At 38.0% G+C, this 18,679-nt stretch overlaps 2 protein-coding genes and 1 long non-coding RNA gene across 3 annotated transcripts; 2 read left to right on the plus strand and 1 right to left on the minus strand.

The window, feature by feature from the left end:
- Positions 1–9,592: 9,592 nt before the first annotated feature.
- On the plus strand, positions 9,593–10,407 carry LOC134826119 (uncharacterized). The gene is made up of 3 exons (XR_010161660.1): positions 9,593–9,671; positions 9,872–9,954; positions 10,266–10,407. It is a non-coding gene; the product is annotated as an uncharacterized LOC134826119 (long non-coding RNA).
- Positions 10,408–11,904: 1,497 nt separating this feature from the next.
- Positions 11,905–13,029, plus strand: LOC134825359 (putative pterin-4-alpha-carbinolamine dehydratase). Its single transcript, XM_063837540.1, has 2 exons — positions 11,905–12,172; positions 12,862–13,029. The coding sequence occupies exons 1-2, from the start codon at positions 11,910–11,912 to the stop codon at positions 12,977–12,979; spliced, it is 381 nt and encodes a 126-aa protein (XP_063693610.1). The 5' UTR covers positions 11,905–11,909; the 3' UTR covers positions 12,980–13,029.
- Positions 13,030–14,726: 1,697 nt separating this feature from the next.
- LOC134818331 (properdin-like) lies at positions 14,727–17,798 on the minus strand. Its single transcript, XM_063827843.1, has 5 exons — positions 17,711–17,798; positions 16,982–17,455; positions 16,671–16,850; positions 16,070–16,396; positions 14,727–15,609 (listed from the first exon to the last, which is right to left on the minus strand). Exons 1-5 carry the CDS (start codon positions 17,763–17,765, stop codon positions 15,197–15,199), a joined length of 1,449 nt encoding a protein of 482 aa, XP_063683913.1. The 5' UTR covers positions 17,766–17,798; the 3' UTR covers positions 14,727–15,196.
- Positions 17,799–18,679: the final 881 nt, after the last annotated feature.

Here is an 18,679-nt window from a genome sequence, read left to right on the forward strand (position 1 = left end):
TTTCTCGTCTGAGCATATGGTTCTTGCTCGTAGTAGTTGTGAATATGGGACGCTTTTGAATACATGAGGAGGGTGGTAGCTATTTCTTTGTAAAAATGATCTGTTATCTGTTGGTTTCTGGTATAATGATGTCGCTATACCGAAAGTCCCATTCTCTGACTGCCTTATTTTAACTAAAACATCCAGGAAGCTGAGTTCCCTGCCTATTTCCTCAGTGAATTCTATCCCGTATGCTGCAGCTTTACTATTGAGTAGTTTGACAAAATCGTAGAACTCTTCTTCTGTTACTTACTTTGGTTACTTTGGTTGTGTTTATCCTCGTAGCAGGAAGGGTCATCAGATTTCTGACCACCTCGATGGCGAGTAGTCTACCAGGGAATTAGACCAGCTGCAGCTATAACCGGAAGTCGGAGGGTTGTCCGGTATCAAAGCAATAAACTTGGACAAACTAACTTTAAACGACTCAAACGTAGCTTCAGCTTTAATATTATCAGGCACTTTGTTCCACAGTTTTGGTCCTCTTACAGCAAATGAGCTGTCATAGAGTGTCTGGTTGCTCGAGGAACTCAACCTAGACAGGGAAGGGATGATTGCTCGGGTACCATGTCTGGATGTTTTTGTGAACCTTATATTGCTGCAATTGGGGACAACATTGTGAAGGATCTTCCACATCATCAGAATAGTGTACCGTTCCCTTCTGCGCTGCAGTGACATTAGCTTTAGATGTGAAAGCCTCTCCCAGTAGTTCATATTTTCCAGACCGCATATACGATCGGTGAATGTTCGCTGGACCCCCTCCAAAAGCTGGATCTCAGTCACCTTAACAGGGTCCCACAGCGGACAACAGTACTCTAGTAGGCTTCTGACCAAAGACTTATATAGGGTAGTCATTACCTGACCATATACCAAAAATATCGTCGATGTAACGTTTCCAGAGTTTAACAAGTAAGTCCCAGTTGTCGATGATTGAGGGATTAATCAGCGGAGGCTCTTTTAACAGCAAAATTTTAGAAACCATTACTGGATACACGGAACGGGGTGGAAAACTTAGGAAAACATGTTTTAAGACAACAACTGGTATTCCTTATCCTCTATTCAAAATTCACAAACTAGAAGCGGAACAAATCAGAGACAAAAAGAACCCTCCCTCAAGATTGGTACACGCTCTAACACAGTCCCCCACAACGAGGCTGGAGAAATACATAGCCTATCACTTCGGACAGGTTTCACGGAACTACTCAAACAATGAATATATAAAAGACACCAGTGATTTTCTACGTCAAATCAAAGACCTTGTTTTAGATGAAAGGGACCTTTTATTCACGATGGACGTGAAAGCTCTATATCCTAGTATGAGGCAGGATATCGTCCGACAGTCGGTTAATGCAGCACTAGAAGAAGATACAACGCTCGCCCCAAACATCAAATCAGGCATGATGACAAGTATTAACTTTTGTCTACAGAACTCGACACTAGAGTACAGAGGAGAGTTTTTCAGAGCCATCAAAGGTGTTCCAACAGGCGGTTCGATCTCAAGACCCTTAGCAGATACATTTCTGAAATTTTTGAAGATTTTCTTAAAAGAGAACATCGACAACTGGGACTTACTTGTTAAACTCTGGAAACGTTACATCGACGATATTTTTGGTATATGGTCAGGGACAGAAGAAGAGTTCTAAGATTTTGTCAAACTACTCAATAGTAAAGCTGCAGCATACGGGATAGAATTCACTGAGGAAATAGGCAGGGAACTCAGCTTCCTGGATGTTTTAGTTAAAATAAGGCAGTCAGAGAATGGGACTTTCGGTATAGCGACATCATTATACCAGAAACCAACACCATATTTGTACTGTTTTATACCAGAGAAGAGAGGTCATTGTAGATCCTGATGGAAACGGAATCCACCTAACAGTACTGTCCAAGAGAGAGATAGCTCGCTCTCTTGCTACCTGTGTCAAAGAATTTATGGGGCGCAGCTACTTAATTCGAAAACACTGGCCGCTAAGACGGGAGTATGTTTCTTCATTGGGCAGACCTTAGAACAGCAATACAATATACAAACATACTACATCGAAAATTTGGACATAATTATTAATCTACTAAGAATCGTACAGTATACGAACCATGTCTTATCTGCACCAGCTTACGGCTAATCGAAATCTTATCTTTACTAATTTGAATCACGTAATCAGACCACTAAGTACATACACTTACAAGTTACAAATACAGAATACAAGTCACATTCACATTTCACATACTTCAATTAACTTTTTAAACTTATTCCCACAGAATAACACTTAACTGAATTGATTTCTCTAGTTAGGAGCTGAAGTTAGGGACCCGGACAGAGTGTTCACAAAACCTCGCACGTTTTCTCACTCTTCCCTGGCCCCATTTTCTTGGCTCACTCATCTGGAGTAGATACTTTCAGTAACTGTTTTTCCGTGTACTTTATTATATATTAATATACAGTAGCAAACCTATATCTACATTTAAACAAGAGTATCATTTACAGCCAAAAAATGGTAGTTATCCGAAGTAGTAAAAATAGCTGTAAGGCCTGTACAAAGCGCCTAGTCTCACACAAGATAAGCATCACTTGTAGTATCTGTTATATGACATATCACCCAAAATGTGCTCACCTAACACCTAGCGACATAACTGAACTTACTGGAGAATGGTCTTGCTACAGCTGCATTTCAGAAATTCTTCCAGTGGGCGCCGTCATGCCTCTATTACCATCACGGCCTATACAAATCCCAGTCTCCAATAAACGAGAAAAATGTCACACTTGCACAAAAATTGGGAATGTAAGACAAATGACCAAATGTTGCTACTGTGACAACCTATCCCACACAAGATGTTCTGCTGGCTCAACAGGCTGCAAAGAATGCTTGAGAAAAATTTTCCCAGCATATTATGTCTCCATTAGACAGCTTCACATGATAAATCTCAGTAACACTATTAGGTTTAACCCCTTTAATCGCGACCACCTATCAAATCAAATAGGTGATCGTGATGATACTGATGTTGATTTGAATCCATGGGAAACAACGTCTAGTCTTCTAAATAACTGCAAATACTATACCGCGAAAGCAATAAAAAATACGAAGGAGTATGAATTAAAACTTTTCTCGCTAAACGTTAGGTCACTTAATGGGAACATTGAAGAATTTCGGGAGAATATAGATCAATACACAAAATACGACGTTCTCTGCTTCAATGAAACAAATTGTAACACGGAATGTTTGCCTTTTCAGGGAGAGGAGCTCGAACTAGACGGTTTCTATCCACCGTATGTTCAGACTCCCGCCAGAGCGTCAAATCGTGGTGGAGGATTAGTTATATATGTTAACAAAAAACTATGTGAATTATCTGACATAAACGTTAAGAGCGCTCTATGTTGCCACGATAATCCTAAGATAGGAGAATTCTTGGTTGCAGAACTTACCTTGAAAGGGCACAAAAACGCGTTAATCTGTAATATATATCGCTCTCCAAGTGGGGATTTGAATGGTTTCCTTGAACAATTAAAAATTTTCCTCCGTAACTTAGCAAGACATCGAAACAAAAATATCATACTGGCCGGTGATACTAACATAGACCTACTAGATTACGGGAGAATAGACTCTGTCACTAAGTATGTGGATACTCTAGCAGAGCATGGGTTCGCTCCTGTGATATCTAGACCAACTAGAGTCACAGATCACAGTGCGACAATCATTGACCATATTTTCGTCAATAATTGCCACGCTGTTACAAAATCGGGAGTAATTTCTGAGTCAATCTCTGACCACTTGGCAACTTTTGTCACAATCATGGTTGATCAGAATAGGCTCAGTTGTAAACTTCAAGAAGATACAACAGAAATGTCTTCTCGAGTAATAAACGATGACAGTATCCAAAAGTTCGAGAACGACATTTCTGCGGTAGACTGGAACTTGGTTAATAACTATGATTCTGTAGATGAAAAATTTGAGGCTTTCGATAAAAAATATAGTGAACTATACGACCGAAATTTCCCAATTAAGGCAAAAAAGAGTAAACCAGGCCGCCGTAAAAACACAAAGCCGTGGATCCAAGAATGGTTACGGTGCGCATGTGATCGCAAAAATAAATTGTATGAAGATTTTGTCACAAACCCGACCACTGAAAATGATATTAGGTACAAGAAAATGAAGAAATTTGTGAATAAACACGTGGATAAGGCCAAAAACAAATATTACAACGCATACTTTACAAAATATTCTAGCGACAGCAGAAAACAATGGCAAATGGTTAATAACTTGTTAAACAGAAAGAAAAAAGGCAAAATTAAGATAAACAAAATTAACTATAATGGGAGCGAGATAACAGATTCTCAGCAAATTGCGAATAGCTTCAATGACTATTTCTGCAATATAGCTGAGACTCTTAAGAGAGAAAATGGTCTCGTATGCTCTGAGGGCAGGACTATCGTAACAGAAACTCAAGATAGCAAATGCCAGCGGAGCATGAATCTAGAAGATTCGTCCGCATCAGAAATAATTGAAATAGTGAAGGGTTTGAAGATTAAGTCGACTTCTGATATGAGTATACTTCCCCTGAAAAAAGTGAGCAATATACTTGCACCAGTGCTTAGCTGCCTAGTCTCTGCGTCTCTACATCAGGGGAAGTTTCCGCATAAATTGAAAATCGCGAAAGTAGTTCCACTTCACAAAGGTGGGTCACGTGCTGAAGTTTCAAACTATCGACCTATCTCACTACTCTCATGTTTCTCAAAAATCTTTGAAAAAATTATGCAAGCGCGACTATTAGATCACTTAAAGACAGAGAAAATCCTATTTGACTCTCAATACGGATTTCGGGCTGGGCACAGCTGCGAACATGCTTTACTAGAAGCCCAAAACCATATTCACAGGGCACTAGAAAAAAAGCAGGTCACAGCACTGCTTCTATTGGACTACAGCAAGGCCTTTGACATGGTTGACAGCAGTATTCTTCTGAGAAAACTTGAGCACTATGGAGTTCGGGGGTTGGCTTTATCTTTGTTTCACTCATATCTAACCGATAGAGAGCAATACGTGAGCGTCAACAACTGCAAGTCCTCTCACCTCAAACTTAACTACGGAGTACCACAGGGCTCCATTCTCGGACCAATTCTGTTCATAATCTACATCAACGACCTTCCTCAGATTAGTAATTTAGCTAAACATATTTATTTCGCTGACGACGCAAACCTAATAATAAGTACAGATACATTTGAACAACTTAATGCATTGGTGAATGAGATTCTGACTTTGATAATTGATTGGGCTACTAATAACGGGCTCAAATTAAATGCTAGCAAAACTAAATATATGATCTTTACAAATAAAAAAACTAAGGATATAGAAATCTACATGGGAGGTGAGCGACTAAAGCAAAGTTATCACGAAAAGTTTCTTGGCGTGATCATTGATACTAAGCTAAATTGGGCCCACCACATTAGACATTTAGCCACTAAAGTATCTAGAAATGCGGGTATTCTCTACAAACTCAAAGGCTCAGTACCTAACAAAGCACTCAAGTTGATATACAACAGCTTTGTTCAGTCTCACTTGTACTACTGCTGCACAGTTTGGGGAACAAGATCGCTAAACTCCGTTAAAAGAGTCTTCTCGGCCCAGAAAAAGGGCATTCGCGCTGCAGATAACCAATACCACCGCTATTTTTATGACAAAGATCTGAATAGCACACCTTCACACACAAAGGAAATTTTCAATAAACTAGAAGTATTAGCTTTACCGAACGTGATAGCTAAATGTATATTATGCTTAATGCACAAAGTTTATTCTAACACTGCACCACCAAATATTATAAGAATGTTCACTGTTTCAAACTTAAACGCACCTAGAAGAGAACCTGAGTTCTTTGCAGTACCATTTAACCGTTTATGTAATTCAGACAAGAGCATTTCTTACATTGGGCCTAAGTTATATAACCAAACAGTCAACATTATTAACAAGGACATAAAATATGTCACCACTTGCCTACAAGACAAATTCCTAAATTCATTCAAGTCTACAGTCAACAAGCATGTGCTTACTGCACAAGCACATAAACCGGATGACAAGGACTGGGACAACTCAAATTTCGTACTTTTAGAAATTTAAATAATTTGGTAGAACATACGTTGATCATAATAACGAGCAACAAAACTTTAACCTCATAACAAAATATGACTATCTTCGAGCATTTTTTACAATGCTATCGAAACCGCGCAATTTCACTGTCATTTACAACTTTTAAAAGATAAAAATATCACCGCGCATTCTTCAGACCCTGTGTCGCTGTTCTAAATTTATGTCAAGAGATAAGAGTTATTTAAAATTCTTAATAGTACTATTTAAATTTGCTAATAGCATAATCATATTTTATACATTATTAATACTTTATACATTGTGTGCATATATTTATATTTGATTGTAATTAAAGATTTTAAGGCGTTAGTGCCGAGTAATGCCTTCGGGTAGTGCTCCTCAATCAATCAATCAATCAATCAACAGATAACAGATCATTTTTACAAAGAAATAGCTACCACCCTCCTCATGTATTCAAAAGCGTCCCGTATTCACAACTACTACGAGCAAGAACCATATGCTCAGACGAGAAAGCATTTGATAAAGCAGCTAAAGACATAATTTCGGACCTGAAGAAAAGTGGCTATGATGAGCAGGAACTTAAGGTTATCCTAGAAAAGGTGAATTTGGTAGATAGGAATGAACGTCTGAAACCTAAGAAAACGGTTGTAGAGAAAAAGGAGGAAACCTCTACTAATCTGATACTATCTGCCCAATACTGCAAAGAACTAAAAGACCTCAGAATGTTCCTAGAATCTAAGAAACAGACTATCGAACACATAATTGGTGAGAACGTATCCATCACTATCGCAAATAGAAGAGGCAGTAACATAAGTGACCAACTCTTCAAACGAAGAAAATTCGCCACTACACCAGCAGAATACGTGGAACAGTCTAGAAGAGACAACAACACCTCATCACAAGCATGTAAAAGACCAAGATGCCTGACTTGCAAACTCACGGACAACAACGCTGATGGGAAATTTATTGTTAACAATCAGATATGTGAACTAGATATGAGTTTAAATTGTAGAGATGAGAATGTTATATACGTAGCTCAATGTAAGTTATGTTCGAGTGGCTTCTATTTTGGCCAGACATGGCTACCCCTCAATATACGCATGAATAACCACAGAGCAGCTTTCAAACCAGAACATTATAATAAGTCATCATTAGCTCTGCACATTCACGATGTGCATTATGAAATGTTAGATGATAAACTTTCTAGTTTTAACTTTGGGAGTATCCGCAAATGCAATAGAGATGACCTGAACATGTATGAGGATATGTTTATCGAGAGATTTAAAGCCAGGATAATTGGTTTAAATAGGAGCAAGGTCAGTGGCAATTAATGTTATCTTTGGTTCAGGTCACACCTCACGTTCTTTCACTGGGTGTACGGCTATATTTTCCGCTTCCTAGTTCTCACTTTTGTACTCTGAGTTTACACTTTGGTTTTTTTTTTCTGCCCCATGAGTTTGTAACTTTACTATGGATTTTCAGATTAATTAACCGTATGTTTACTAATATGATAATATGACATATTCTTCTGATATCAGTTTATTAAATTTTTGACTTCTGCTAGGTGACACTCCTGTGGATGGCCCTCAAAGGCCGAAACTAGTTGAGTCTTCAGCAGATCACCCTGGAATACGTCGTATCATTTGTTTGATGACACTTAACAATATATAGAATATAGATGCATTGTGCAGATTCACTCTGTGCCTGTCCTGTGCCATCTTGTTTAGAGTTCTGTAAAACTGCTGTTACATTTGTGCTAGAGTATTTTTAGTATTTACGATCGATATCAGGTGTATATCCCTACATGCTTCCAAAATTTTTAATCTTCAACTTTCTGCACAAAGTACTGGAATGTTTTGAAGAAAGAAAAAAAAAGAAAGTGATATAAAAATAAAATCAACGATTTAACTTTAGGAAGGTAAAACTAATTCCCTGGTTTCTTAAGTCAGCTTTAAAGTCGGCAAATCAAAGTATGTAGCGTCGATACCAAACCGATTATTGAGCGATCATCGCTAAGTAGTTGATTCCTGGGTTGCAGACTGCAGAGTCCTCCTGATTCCTCAGTCTTTGAATGTGGTTTTTGTTCTTGTTCAGTTCTGTCCATATTTCCTCGTGTTATGTTCAAAGTTTTGGAGTGTCATGTTGTCCTCAAATTATTTGTTTTTTTAACCGTTTTACAACATCAAATTGCGTCGTGTCTATTTGGACTTTGATAACCACTTGTACTCTTGTAGACTGAGATCAGCATTTTTCTAGAAACTTTTCCTATTCTAGGAGGACTCTGAATGGACTATATCTAACAAATTATGGTTCATACGTACTACCCACAACCCTTGACACCCTCATCATCATGTCCTGTGTGATATCTATCAGACGTTTATTGGTTTCTGGAAGGGCGGAATTGAACACCAACGGTAATAGGAGAAGGAATGTGCACGCTTCTACAACAGTCCTAATCCTTGCCATGATCTTCTTAAATTGCCCCTTAAATTATCCTACGATCATATGAAATGTGGTCAATATCTAAATAGCATATTCTACAATCTAGATCTATAAAACAGAGTACAAGTTACGGGGGGAAGGGGGGGGGGGGAACACGTCATCCTTTTACATCTTCCCATAGTTTCCAATTGTTTTAACAAACAATTAAAGGTCAACTTGTAGTGATAAATTCTCTCCTATACAAGCTATGGTTAGAGATAATATAAACAATAGAACGACAACATCAGCTTAACGTTGAAGGACCCGATAGAGACAGAGTGCTGGAGACTAATCCACACTCCACAGTGATCACTTCATCACCCCGTATGTGTTATATTGAACAACATACCGAGCGAACAATGTTCCAGATCTATAAAACAGAGTACGAGTTACAGGGGGGGGGGGGACACGTCATCCTTTTACATCTTGCTTTAAATACACTTGCCTTCGAGATAGTAGTTGACCAACAAACTAGTGTCCCAACTTTTGAGGGGGTCCCAGCCCTAAATTACCTCAACATGCCCAAAATCCCAGAATTTAAGCGCTTTACTTATAGGAAGAGGTTTCCTGAACTTGTATACAAAAAACCATATATCCATATTTGGGCATACGCACCAAATTTGATAGATTTCAACCTATAAATTGGTCAAATATCAACATTTCTATGAAAGGTAAGCCTAAACTACATATTATCTGTGAACTATCGCTCAATATCTATTAAAATGTGGATTGTGGAAACTAGTTTGTGGTCAACTACAATCCGAAAACAAGTTTCACAACAAATTTAGGGTTAATCCCCTTAATCCCCTTCTAGAATATTGCTCAGTATGTTGTTCAATATAACACATACGGCCGTATGGGGTCTCATGATATAGTGGATACAGTAGCCACGGCCCAAGTGATTGTTAATGTACAAAGTTTGCGATTGTAATAAACAGACATCTTTCCAAGACGTGCTGATTGGAGCAACGGTGTTCTGATCATCAATCACATTTCTTTCTATCCAAAACATTATGTTTCTTTTATTAGTGGTTGTGAGTCTCGCGTCCCTGCATCTTGCAGCAGCAGGTAATATTTCATCTTTACAATATACTCCACCTGAGGATTCTCTCTACAAAAGAGTCTCTTTCTAGACAAATCTTTGTTCAAAAAACTGATTTGGACAACTTTTCTAAACACTGGTCGCAACTCGAGCAATGAACCTTAATTGCTTGTAATCTAATATCAATATTAACCAATAACCAGCTCATCTTATTCCTGCATTTCAGCAGACAACATTTTGTTGGCGACATGTGATGATCAAATGACAGTCTGGATTGACGGAAAGCAAACATACATAAGGGGCCAAGGGGTCTATGACGCTATGGGTTATACTAGGGTTAAATCATACACTCAAGTCATTGCCATCAAATGCGTTAACATAGGAAATAGTTATGGGATCATGGCCTCGCTCCAAAGAGGAGATAGATCAAGGCACATTATTGCGGCCACTGACGAGTCTTGGTCTTGCTCCAATACAGCAGATAATGGGTGGGAGAACCCGGGTTTTGTGCAAGGAGCAAACTGGAAACCAGCAACTGTCGTCAACCACCCCAGCTACAATGGCCGTATGAGATCCTCCATTTATTTTGGACCTAATAGAAAAACTATCTGGACTGATAGTGCCGCAGATACCACTGTTTACTGCCGACTACAAGGCAAGATTCCTTTTACACTGCCAGGCTTGTAAACTATCTGGACTGATAGTGCCGCAGATACCACTGTTTACTGCCGACTACAAGGCAAGAATCCTTTTACACTGCCAGGCTTGTAAACTATCTGGACTGATAGTGCCGCAGATACCACTGTTTACTGCCGACTACAAGGCAAGAATCCTTTTACACTGCCAGGCTTGTAAACTATCTGGACTGATAGTGCCGCAGATACCACTGTTTACTGCCGACTACAAGGCAAGAATCCTTTTACACTGCCAGGCTTGTAAACTATCTGGACTGATAGTGCCGCAGATACCACTGTTTACTGCCGACTACAAGGCAAGATTCCTTTTACACTGCCAGGCCTGTAAACTATCTGGACTGATAGTGCCGCAGATACCACTGTTTACTGCCGACTACAAGGCAAGAATCCTTTTACACTGCCAGGCTTGTAAACTATCTGGACTGATAGTGCCGCAGATACCACTGTTTACTGCCGACTACAAGGCAAGATTCCTTTTACACTGCCAGGCCTGTAAACTATCTGGACTGATAGTGCCGCAGATACCACTGTTTACTGCCGACTACAAGGCAAGAATCCTTTTACACTGCCAGGCTTGTAAACTGAGAACAGGAGAACGTAGGAGTGCTGATAGGACAACATGACGTACTACTACTACCAGTGCTGATAGGACCCTCACAACAATGGAAATGGAATGTGAACTATTAGACGGAGCAGACAACATTAGAAATATTACAAATATTAGAAATATGTAGTAAATCCCAATTTACCGCAGCTGTTTTTTTTAAAACAGTCCCGGTAATGGAAGGAGGTGTCTTTCTTTGTGTTTACACAAAGAAAGCTCAGCGGCTGTTTAGTGTTTACACTTGAATAGATGGTTTGCGGGAATTGTTATAGACGAATTCTGGTTTTTTTAATGTAGTATTTGTCAGTCACGTGACCCCGTTTTTTTCGTAAATTCAACTTCAAGATAAAAGCGTATTATTTGTCGTGTTTTCCAATGGTTTTAAACTATTTACAGCACTACAAATCTTGTCAAATCTATTACATTAATATTGAGGACGTTTCAGAAGGAATTGATTTAATGTAGTCCGAGGAGCCCTGACTCTCCTTGCGTCATAAGATTACGTTTCTCTTGTCTCATATATATTATAATAAAAAAATAAAACTCGAAAAATGTTTGCAGTGAACATGTTCAAGCAGTGTAGCTCCTTATATGGGTATCACGTGTTTTGTCAAACTTTATCTTCACAAAAGGAGATATACATACTAAGGTACATAGTGAAGGTATGTATACAGTATAACTTACATTATAAGCTACTAGGAAATATTCTTAGAACATTACTTAGCTGTTTTTGTTAATATATATAATAGTGTTTTACACCTTTGAGAAAGCTTCCGAGATTGTGTTTGCTTTTTGGTTGATAAGTTGAAAATTTGTTATTGTATTAAATTAGTTTAGACAACAGATTATATTAGAAATGCGAAGACGCAATTCCCAAATTTTCTGAAAAAATTATCCGTCCCTCAATCTTGGCGGGTAGATACATGTACCCCTTACTTAAACATCACAACACACAGGATGTGCCCATGTTTGTGATGAAACTTCTCGTTACAGCCCTCCTCTCCAGCCTCCTATGTCACACCACAGCCCTGTCCGTCGCTAAAGTATGTAAACTTAGCGACGAACAGAGATCTGTTGATCTCGCAGCTATTATAGAAAAAGGCTGGAAGTTACAAGATGATCGGGATGCCATCCACAAGGAGTTTCTCTTCCGGGATTTTAACGAGGCGTTTGGTTTCATGACGCGCGTGGCGCTCCGTGCTGACAAAGTCGATCACCATCCCGAGTGGTTTAATGTGTACAACAAAGTTAATATTACACTCTCTACTCATGAATGTGGAGGTTTAATGTGTACAACAAAGTTAATATTACACTCTCTACTCATGAATGTGGTGGTTTAATGTGTACAACACAGTTAATATTACACTCTCTACTCATGAATGTGGAGGTTTAATGTGTACAACAAAGTTAATATTACACTCTCTACTCATGAATGTGGTGGTTTAATGTGTACAACAAAGTTAATATTACACTCTCTACTCATGAATGTGGAGGTTTAATGTGTACAACAAAGTTAATATTACACTCTCTACTCATGAATGTGGAGGTTTAATGTGTACAACACAGTTAATATTACACTCTCTACTCATGAATGTGGTGGTTTAATGTGTACAACAAAGTTAATATTACACTCTCTACTCATGAATGTGGTGGTTTAATGTGTACAACAAAGTTAATATTACACTCTCTACTCATGAATGTGGAGGTTTAATGTGTACAACAAAGTTAATATTACACTCTCTACTCATGAATGTGGTGGTTTAATGTGTACAACAAAGTTAATATTACACTCTCTACTCATGAATGTGGTGGTTTAATGTGTACAACAAAGTTAATATTACACTCTCTACTCATGAATGTGGTGGTTTAATGTGTACAACAAAGTTAATATTACACTCTCTACTCATGAATGTGGAGGTTTAATGTGTACAACAAAGTTAATATTACACTCTCTACTCATGAATGTGGAGGTTTGTCCGAGAAGGATATTGCTTTGGCAAAGTTCATCGACGGTGCCGCTAAAGTGTTTGAGTAATTTTATTTATTTTAACTTTAATTTATCTATTATCGGTATCTTTTAATCTTTTTAAACGAGTTTTTAAATTATTAATTTTCATTTTAACTGGGAAATATTTTTAGAAACACAACGAAAACAAAACCGATCAAAATGACGTTAAAACAATCTTTGCACGTACATGTGTGCATTAAAACACCGTTGCTATGGAACCTTTTGGTTGTTACCTAAATTCCTATTTCTCGTCTAATTTGCACGTGGGCGGTCGTACATACATACATTCTACAGAAACAATTCTCTGAATTATAGTAGAGACTAGAAAGCCCGTGGTAACAGGGACGAAGCTAGTAGTATTCTTTGAAAGAAAGTTTTAATCGCATCAAAATATATCCATCTCAACCGAAGATACAGCCGATTTAAATATAAAACACTTTAAAACACAACGTAATTACCACAAAACCGATCAAAATGACGTTAAAACAATCTTTGCACGTGCATTTGTGCATTAAAACACCGTTGCTATGGAACCTTTTGGTTGTTACCTAAATTCCTATTTCTCGTCTAATTTGCACGTGGGCGGTCGTACATACATACATACAACAAAAACAATTCTCTGAATTATAGTAGAGATTATATCCAGGTTGATGCAAATTGATAAAACGGAGTACGACGGAGACTTGAAGTCCTCTATTATCGATCAGCGTGCCTTAAGGAATCTCTTAAAATTCAAAGCCGAACCGCATGGAGAACGGCACTATACACATTGATGATTGATCCCAGTTCATTTTGTAACGGAGTTTTATATTAATATATAACAGGAAACGATGTAACAGAATCGATATATTTTAATGTTGCCATGGGGTGGCAAGTCCCCATACATCGTGGTCCGGTAGTTTCATTGCGTCCTAATTTTAAACTAATTACAACACTACAAATCTATTACATTTATTGAGAAAATTATGTAATGTAATGCGATGGAGGTTCTTTAAGCAGGCAATTCCAGTCCAAACCCTGGAAACATGACATAAAGGATTTGTTTTACTTGTTGCATGAAAAGCACTAATAAGACTGCTAATTGGTAACATCCCCGATTTTGATCATAAAGAATACTACTTAACATGTGCATTGTGCACGTTCGAGAACTTATAATAAACATATTATGGCTAGCGAGAACTACTGTCTTGAACACACTAAACTGCTGTTCACTGAATCCGCACATGTATCATACATTCAAGTTCTGCCCTAAAAATGAGAAACTTCTTCTGATCCCATTACTGAGATTAGATATGATCCCAACAGAACTTTCTGTTCACCAAAATTTGGAATGATCTCATCCCTAATAACAATGTATAGTATAAGTATATAACTATTACTATCAGTAAGGCTCAAAAATGCTATTGTCAAAGCCTACTTTGAGAATGACTCAAATCCGTTTGTCACCAAAAATTACCTTTAACTTACCCAAAAACATAGTTTTCGGGTATTTTACTTTTTCGGTGGGGGGGGGGGGGGGCGCCAACAGGCAACGTTACGCCACTGGTGGGCTTTGGGCCGGTGGTATCGGTGGGATTAAATTAATCCCACTGGGAAACATGAATGTAAAATCACGCTTATAAAGCAATGAACTAGCATGTACCAGAATAAAGACCATTTGTATAAATGATGGGTCGGGTCCCCATTTCCAATTTCAAACTAGCATCATTGTTGGTGAAGTTTTACTGGAGGAAAGATATTGTTTGTTAACGATTAACAAGTTGAGATCCTTTTAGGGTGACATCTAAAGTAAATTGATGTGTAAACCATAAAGATTGGTATAACTGTATAAGATATAAGATTAACATAAAGAATCGGTTCATAAAGTTAAATCTCGAAATTATCTTCGAAATTGATCAACATCAGCATATATTAGTTAGTTCCAATGTTACTGAGGATATAAATTATAAAATAAGTTGCAATATGCGCCTCAACATAATTATCATTTCCCGAAACATATCTGAATGTTAAACGAGGGGGCGCAAAACTGTTTTAGGGAAATCTTACTTGATAAAATCAAGTTGTAATCAGTTGCAACAAGAACAAGTAATCTGTTTGTAGTGATACTTTTCCAGAAACTTTACTATCTGCCATGCTTATAAGTTATTAATGTCACTAATCAGTGATTAGAAAAACATAGGTCAATCATTGGACTTCATGGATTTGGATGCTGTTCAGTTTTTGATGAGTCAATTTCGCTTGAGCTCAATCTGATTCTTTCCATATTCTGTGAAACGAAGGAGAAGTTGTCTTCACACGACATATGGTAGAGGACTGTTTCAGACCCTCTCCTTTGATCTTGATCTGAACATGTCCGTCTTTGAAGGAAAAGATCCACTGAGTGCACTTGTTCCAAGGACACATCCTCTCCAAAGCTCTTGGTCTGTAACATCCAATACATCCTGTCAGCACCACACCCTCACGATTCCAGTGGAACATTCCTAACATGCTTCCAGCTTCATCAAACAGCGCAATAGAACTGTTATAGAGCCTCTTGATAGTGGAGCGAACTTCGATGTCCTGGTCTGGATAAGATGTTATACTCTGCTTTACGGTATGAGACAAGTTGGGACAATATCCACATTCCCCATTCCAGCAGGAGCAAGGAGGGTGCTTTTCTGAAATATGAGAGTCAGCTTGGTATTGACTGCTATGTTGTTACAATCTCCTCATGTTCTGTAATTGCGGAATATGATTATGAAAAGAATGATTTATAACAATAATAAAGCGTAAACAGGAGGAAATTGTGACCGTTTTAGCATTCCTAATTCAGATCATAACCAAATTATATTTTACCCAAGTTATGTGGTGAAGTGTTCTCTTCTTCCTCCTGTTCACGGTTTACAATTGTTATAAATCATTCTTTTCATAATCATATTCCGCAATTACAAAACATGAGGAGGTTGTAATAACATAGCAGTAAATACCATATTTTACCCAAGTTATGTGGTGAAGTGTTCTCTTCTTCCTCCTGTTCACGGTTTACAATTGTTATAAATCATTCTTTTCATAATCATATTCCGCAATTACAGAACATGAGGAGGTTGTAATAACATAGCAGTAAATACCATATTTTACCCAAGTTATGTGGTGAAGTGTTCTCTTCTTCAATCTCCTGCTTGTAGTCCGCATCTTTATAGAGTGGGGTAGCGTTATCACAGGATCCGTTTTTAGACTGAGTTCTTACGTCGCATTCTACAGAGCACTTAGACCAATCTCCATAGTCACTCCACCCGCCGTCCACGTAAAATGATGTGGACTCCACAAGGAGGCCCACGGAGCCACGGCTACTCGTTATTACAGTAGTTATCGGTAGATAAGTACACAAAGAAGCTCCATCGCTGCTGAAGGTATTCTCTCCACATTGCTGACATCCAGTGTCACTCATGTAGTCTCCAGCGGAGCCTGAAATATTAATCGCATTTTGGCATCAGGAGTGAACATAGGACCCAAAGGACCACAAAAAAATTATCGATTTTATGACACGAATAATTGTTACTTTATTAATATTAATCCTTGCTTCAACAAAATTTGAATAATCAAGTATGGGAATTGAATAATCAAGTATGGGAATGCAATACCTATGCCATTAAATTCCTACCTAGAACATATTTAAAATTCAAAATTGCCTTCATGCCTTGCCTAGTTCCCTTTCAACCCTTTCTTTGAATATACTTACAACATTGACTGTCGCAGTTTCCTGTGTCGGAAGATGATCCTGAGCAGGATGACCCCCCACAGGCTGGTGAGGGGTTGTTGCAGGATCTAGTTCGGGTCCTTGTTCCGGTGCCAGAGTTGTAGTTACAGGTACAGCTACCCCATCCAGTCCAGCTGCTCCATCCTCCATTTATTGTCCTGCCTGTACAAAATTATTTGGGTTTTTGTCAAATGTGACCATGTCGTGTCATATTATATATTATTATTATATACTATTTGGTCATTCTCAATACATATAGGAAACAGTTATCATGTCATGAAACAAATTCTTACATTTTCTGGAAAGTCTGTAGTAATGCGTTACTGCAGAATCGGAATAGAAGTATACGGGATAACTCCCTGTTCCTAAGCTTAGCCACTGTGAAGTTGATAGGCAGTTAAAATAACTCTCCCGATTAAGTTGTCCTACTAGGATTCCACTGCAGTAAATACTTAGGTAGTTCGAATCTCTACTGAGTTTCCAGGTTCTGGTAGAGGTGCTTGGTACAGGAACATTGGTAAGCGTTGCATCCGTGTCACAACCAGAGCTAGTGTCTAATCCTGTTGTGTGAATATTTACTGACATGGTTGAACTGGACGAGCTCAAATGCCATTCAAGGGCTATCCAACCTGATCCATACTGAAAATGGATATCAAACTGGCCATCACCACTATCACTTGCTTGAACTTCCAAATCATAACTGTTGAAGTCCACATTAATCAGATTGCTATCTCCAGTGCTTCTGTGTATTGTACTCCAGGTTAAACCTGTGGCAGAGCTCAATTATTAGTTATTCATAATTGTCAATTTCTTGACAAAGATGAAGGAAGGGCTTGAATTTTGCATTGGTGTGCTTTGATCGTGTCAATAACGAAAACATATGAAACGATACAAACGGGTTTCAAATAAAACTGCCATAGAAACATATTTATGCACCTGTGAAGTGAAGCTACTGATCTAGCTAAAGTAATTACTTATATTGATTTTTTCAAGTGGAGACTTCATTTTATATAGGTACTCACATTGCTCTGTTCCCATCAACAAAATAATAACACCCAGGAGGAATTTATCACTCATGATATCTCGCCAAGATTTGGTATCTTATCTATTTTAAAGTATTCTTAGTTGAATCCATGGACAAAGTATAAAACTCTGGACAAAACGGACAAGTTAAAAACGGACGAAAGATAAAAGTGTTAAATAACATTCAACAAATCATCTGCATTTCATTCTCAACCCGAAAACACGATTCTTGACAGAAAATCCAAAAAAACCACGTTGAGAAATAAGATTGAAAGGAAGAACCCATCAACTAATAGCAGGAACCCGTATAACCCTATAATGGTGCCAAGACTCGTAGAAATCATGATTAATCACCACCGCAGAGGATATTTAAAAACTTTATAATCATATTTGTGACTAGAGATTGGAGTAATTCATCCGTAAATGCTGAATTTCATTCATTCCTTGTCCGACTTATTAAATCGTCTCATCTCATCGGGTAATACCACTCACCTGACCCAGTGATAATACCAGGCGGACCTCACACCTGGCAACAACAAAACAAATTTATTCAACACCGAGACAGGAGTATTACTCTAATAAATCGAACTAATTATCGAGTTTTGAGAATTTTCAGAAGTCGAAACTCCCTCAGAGCAAGCCCAAGCCAATTGAATTATATACACATTTGCAACACGAAATTATGAATTATAAATACAAAGTTGGAATGACATCAACGACATCAATACAACAATACAACAATACAACAATACAACTATACAACGATTCAAGTAGTTATTTCGACGGAGGTTTTGGAGAAGAAGTATGCCAACGACGTGAAGAAGAACGGTAGTCTATCGAAGCGTGAGAATTATTTAACGTTTTAATGTAATTTATTAATGTGGTTGAGTTTGTAATATTTATATTATATATAACATGATAATATTAAGTCCTAGTTAATTTGCAGTTCTCCATAGAATTTGGAGTGG

Source organism: Bolinopsis microptera, chromosome 1 (assembly GCF_026151205.1).
Source record: "Bolinopsis microptera isolate Bmic1 chromosome 1, MBARI_Bmic_1.0, whole genome shotgun sequence".
NCBI lineage: Eukaryota > Metazoa > Ctenophora > Tentaculata > Lobata > Bolinopsidae > Bolinopsis > Bolinopsis microptera.

Excerpts from the sequence above, each read along its gene's own strand:
- LOC134825359 (XM_063837540.1), top strand. The coding sequence starts at position 11,910 with ATGTTTGTGATGAAACTTCTCGTTACAGCCCTCCTCTCCAGCCTCCTA. Across the intron at positions 12,173-12,861 it reads GTCGATCACCATCCCGAGTG|GTTTAATGTGTACAACAAAG; the intron begins GTTTAATGTGTA and ends ATGAATGTGGAG.
- LOC134818331 (XM_063827843.1), bottom strand. The coding sequence starts at position 17,765 with ATGAGTGATAAATTCCTCCTGGGTGTTATTATTTTGTTGATGGGAACA. Across the intron at positions 17,456-17,710 it reads GTTGATGGGAACAGAGCAAT|GTTTAACCTGGAGTACAATA; the intron begins GTGAGTACCTAT and ends GCTCTGCCACAG. Across the intron at positions 15,610-16,069 it reads CACTTCACCACATAACTTGG|AAAAGCACCCTCCTTGCTCC; the intron begins GTAAAATATGGT and ends CTCATATTTCAG.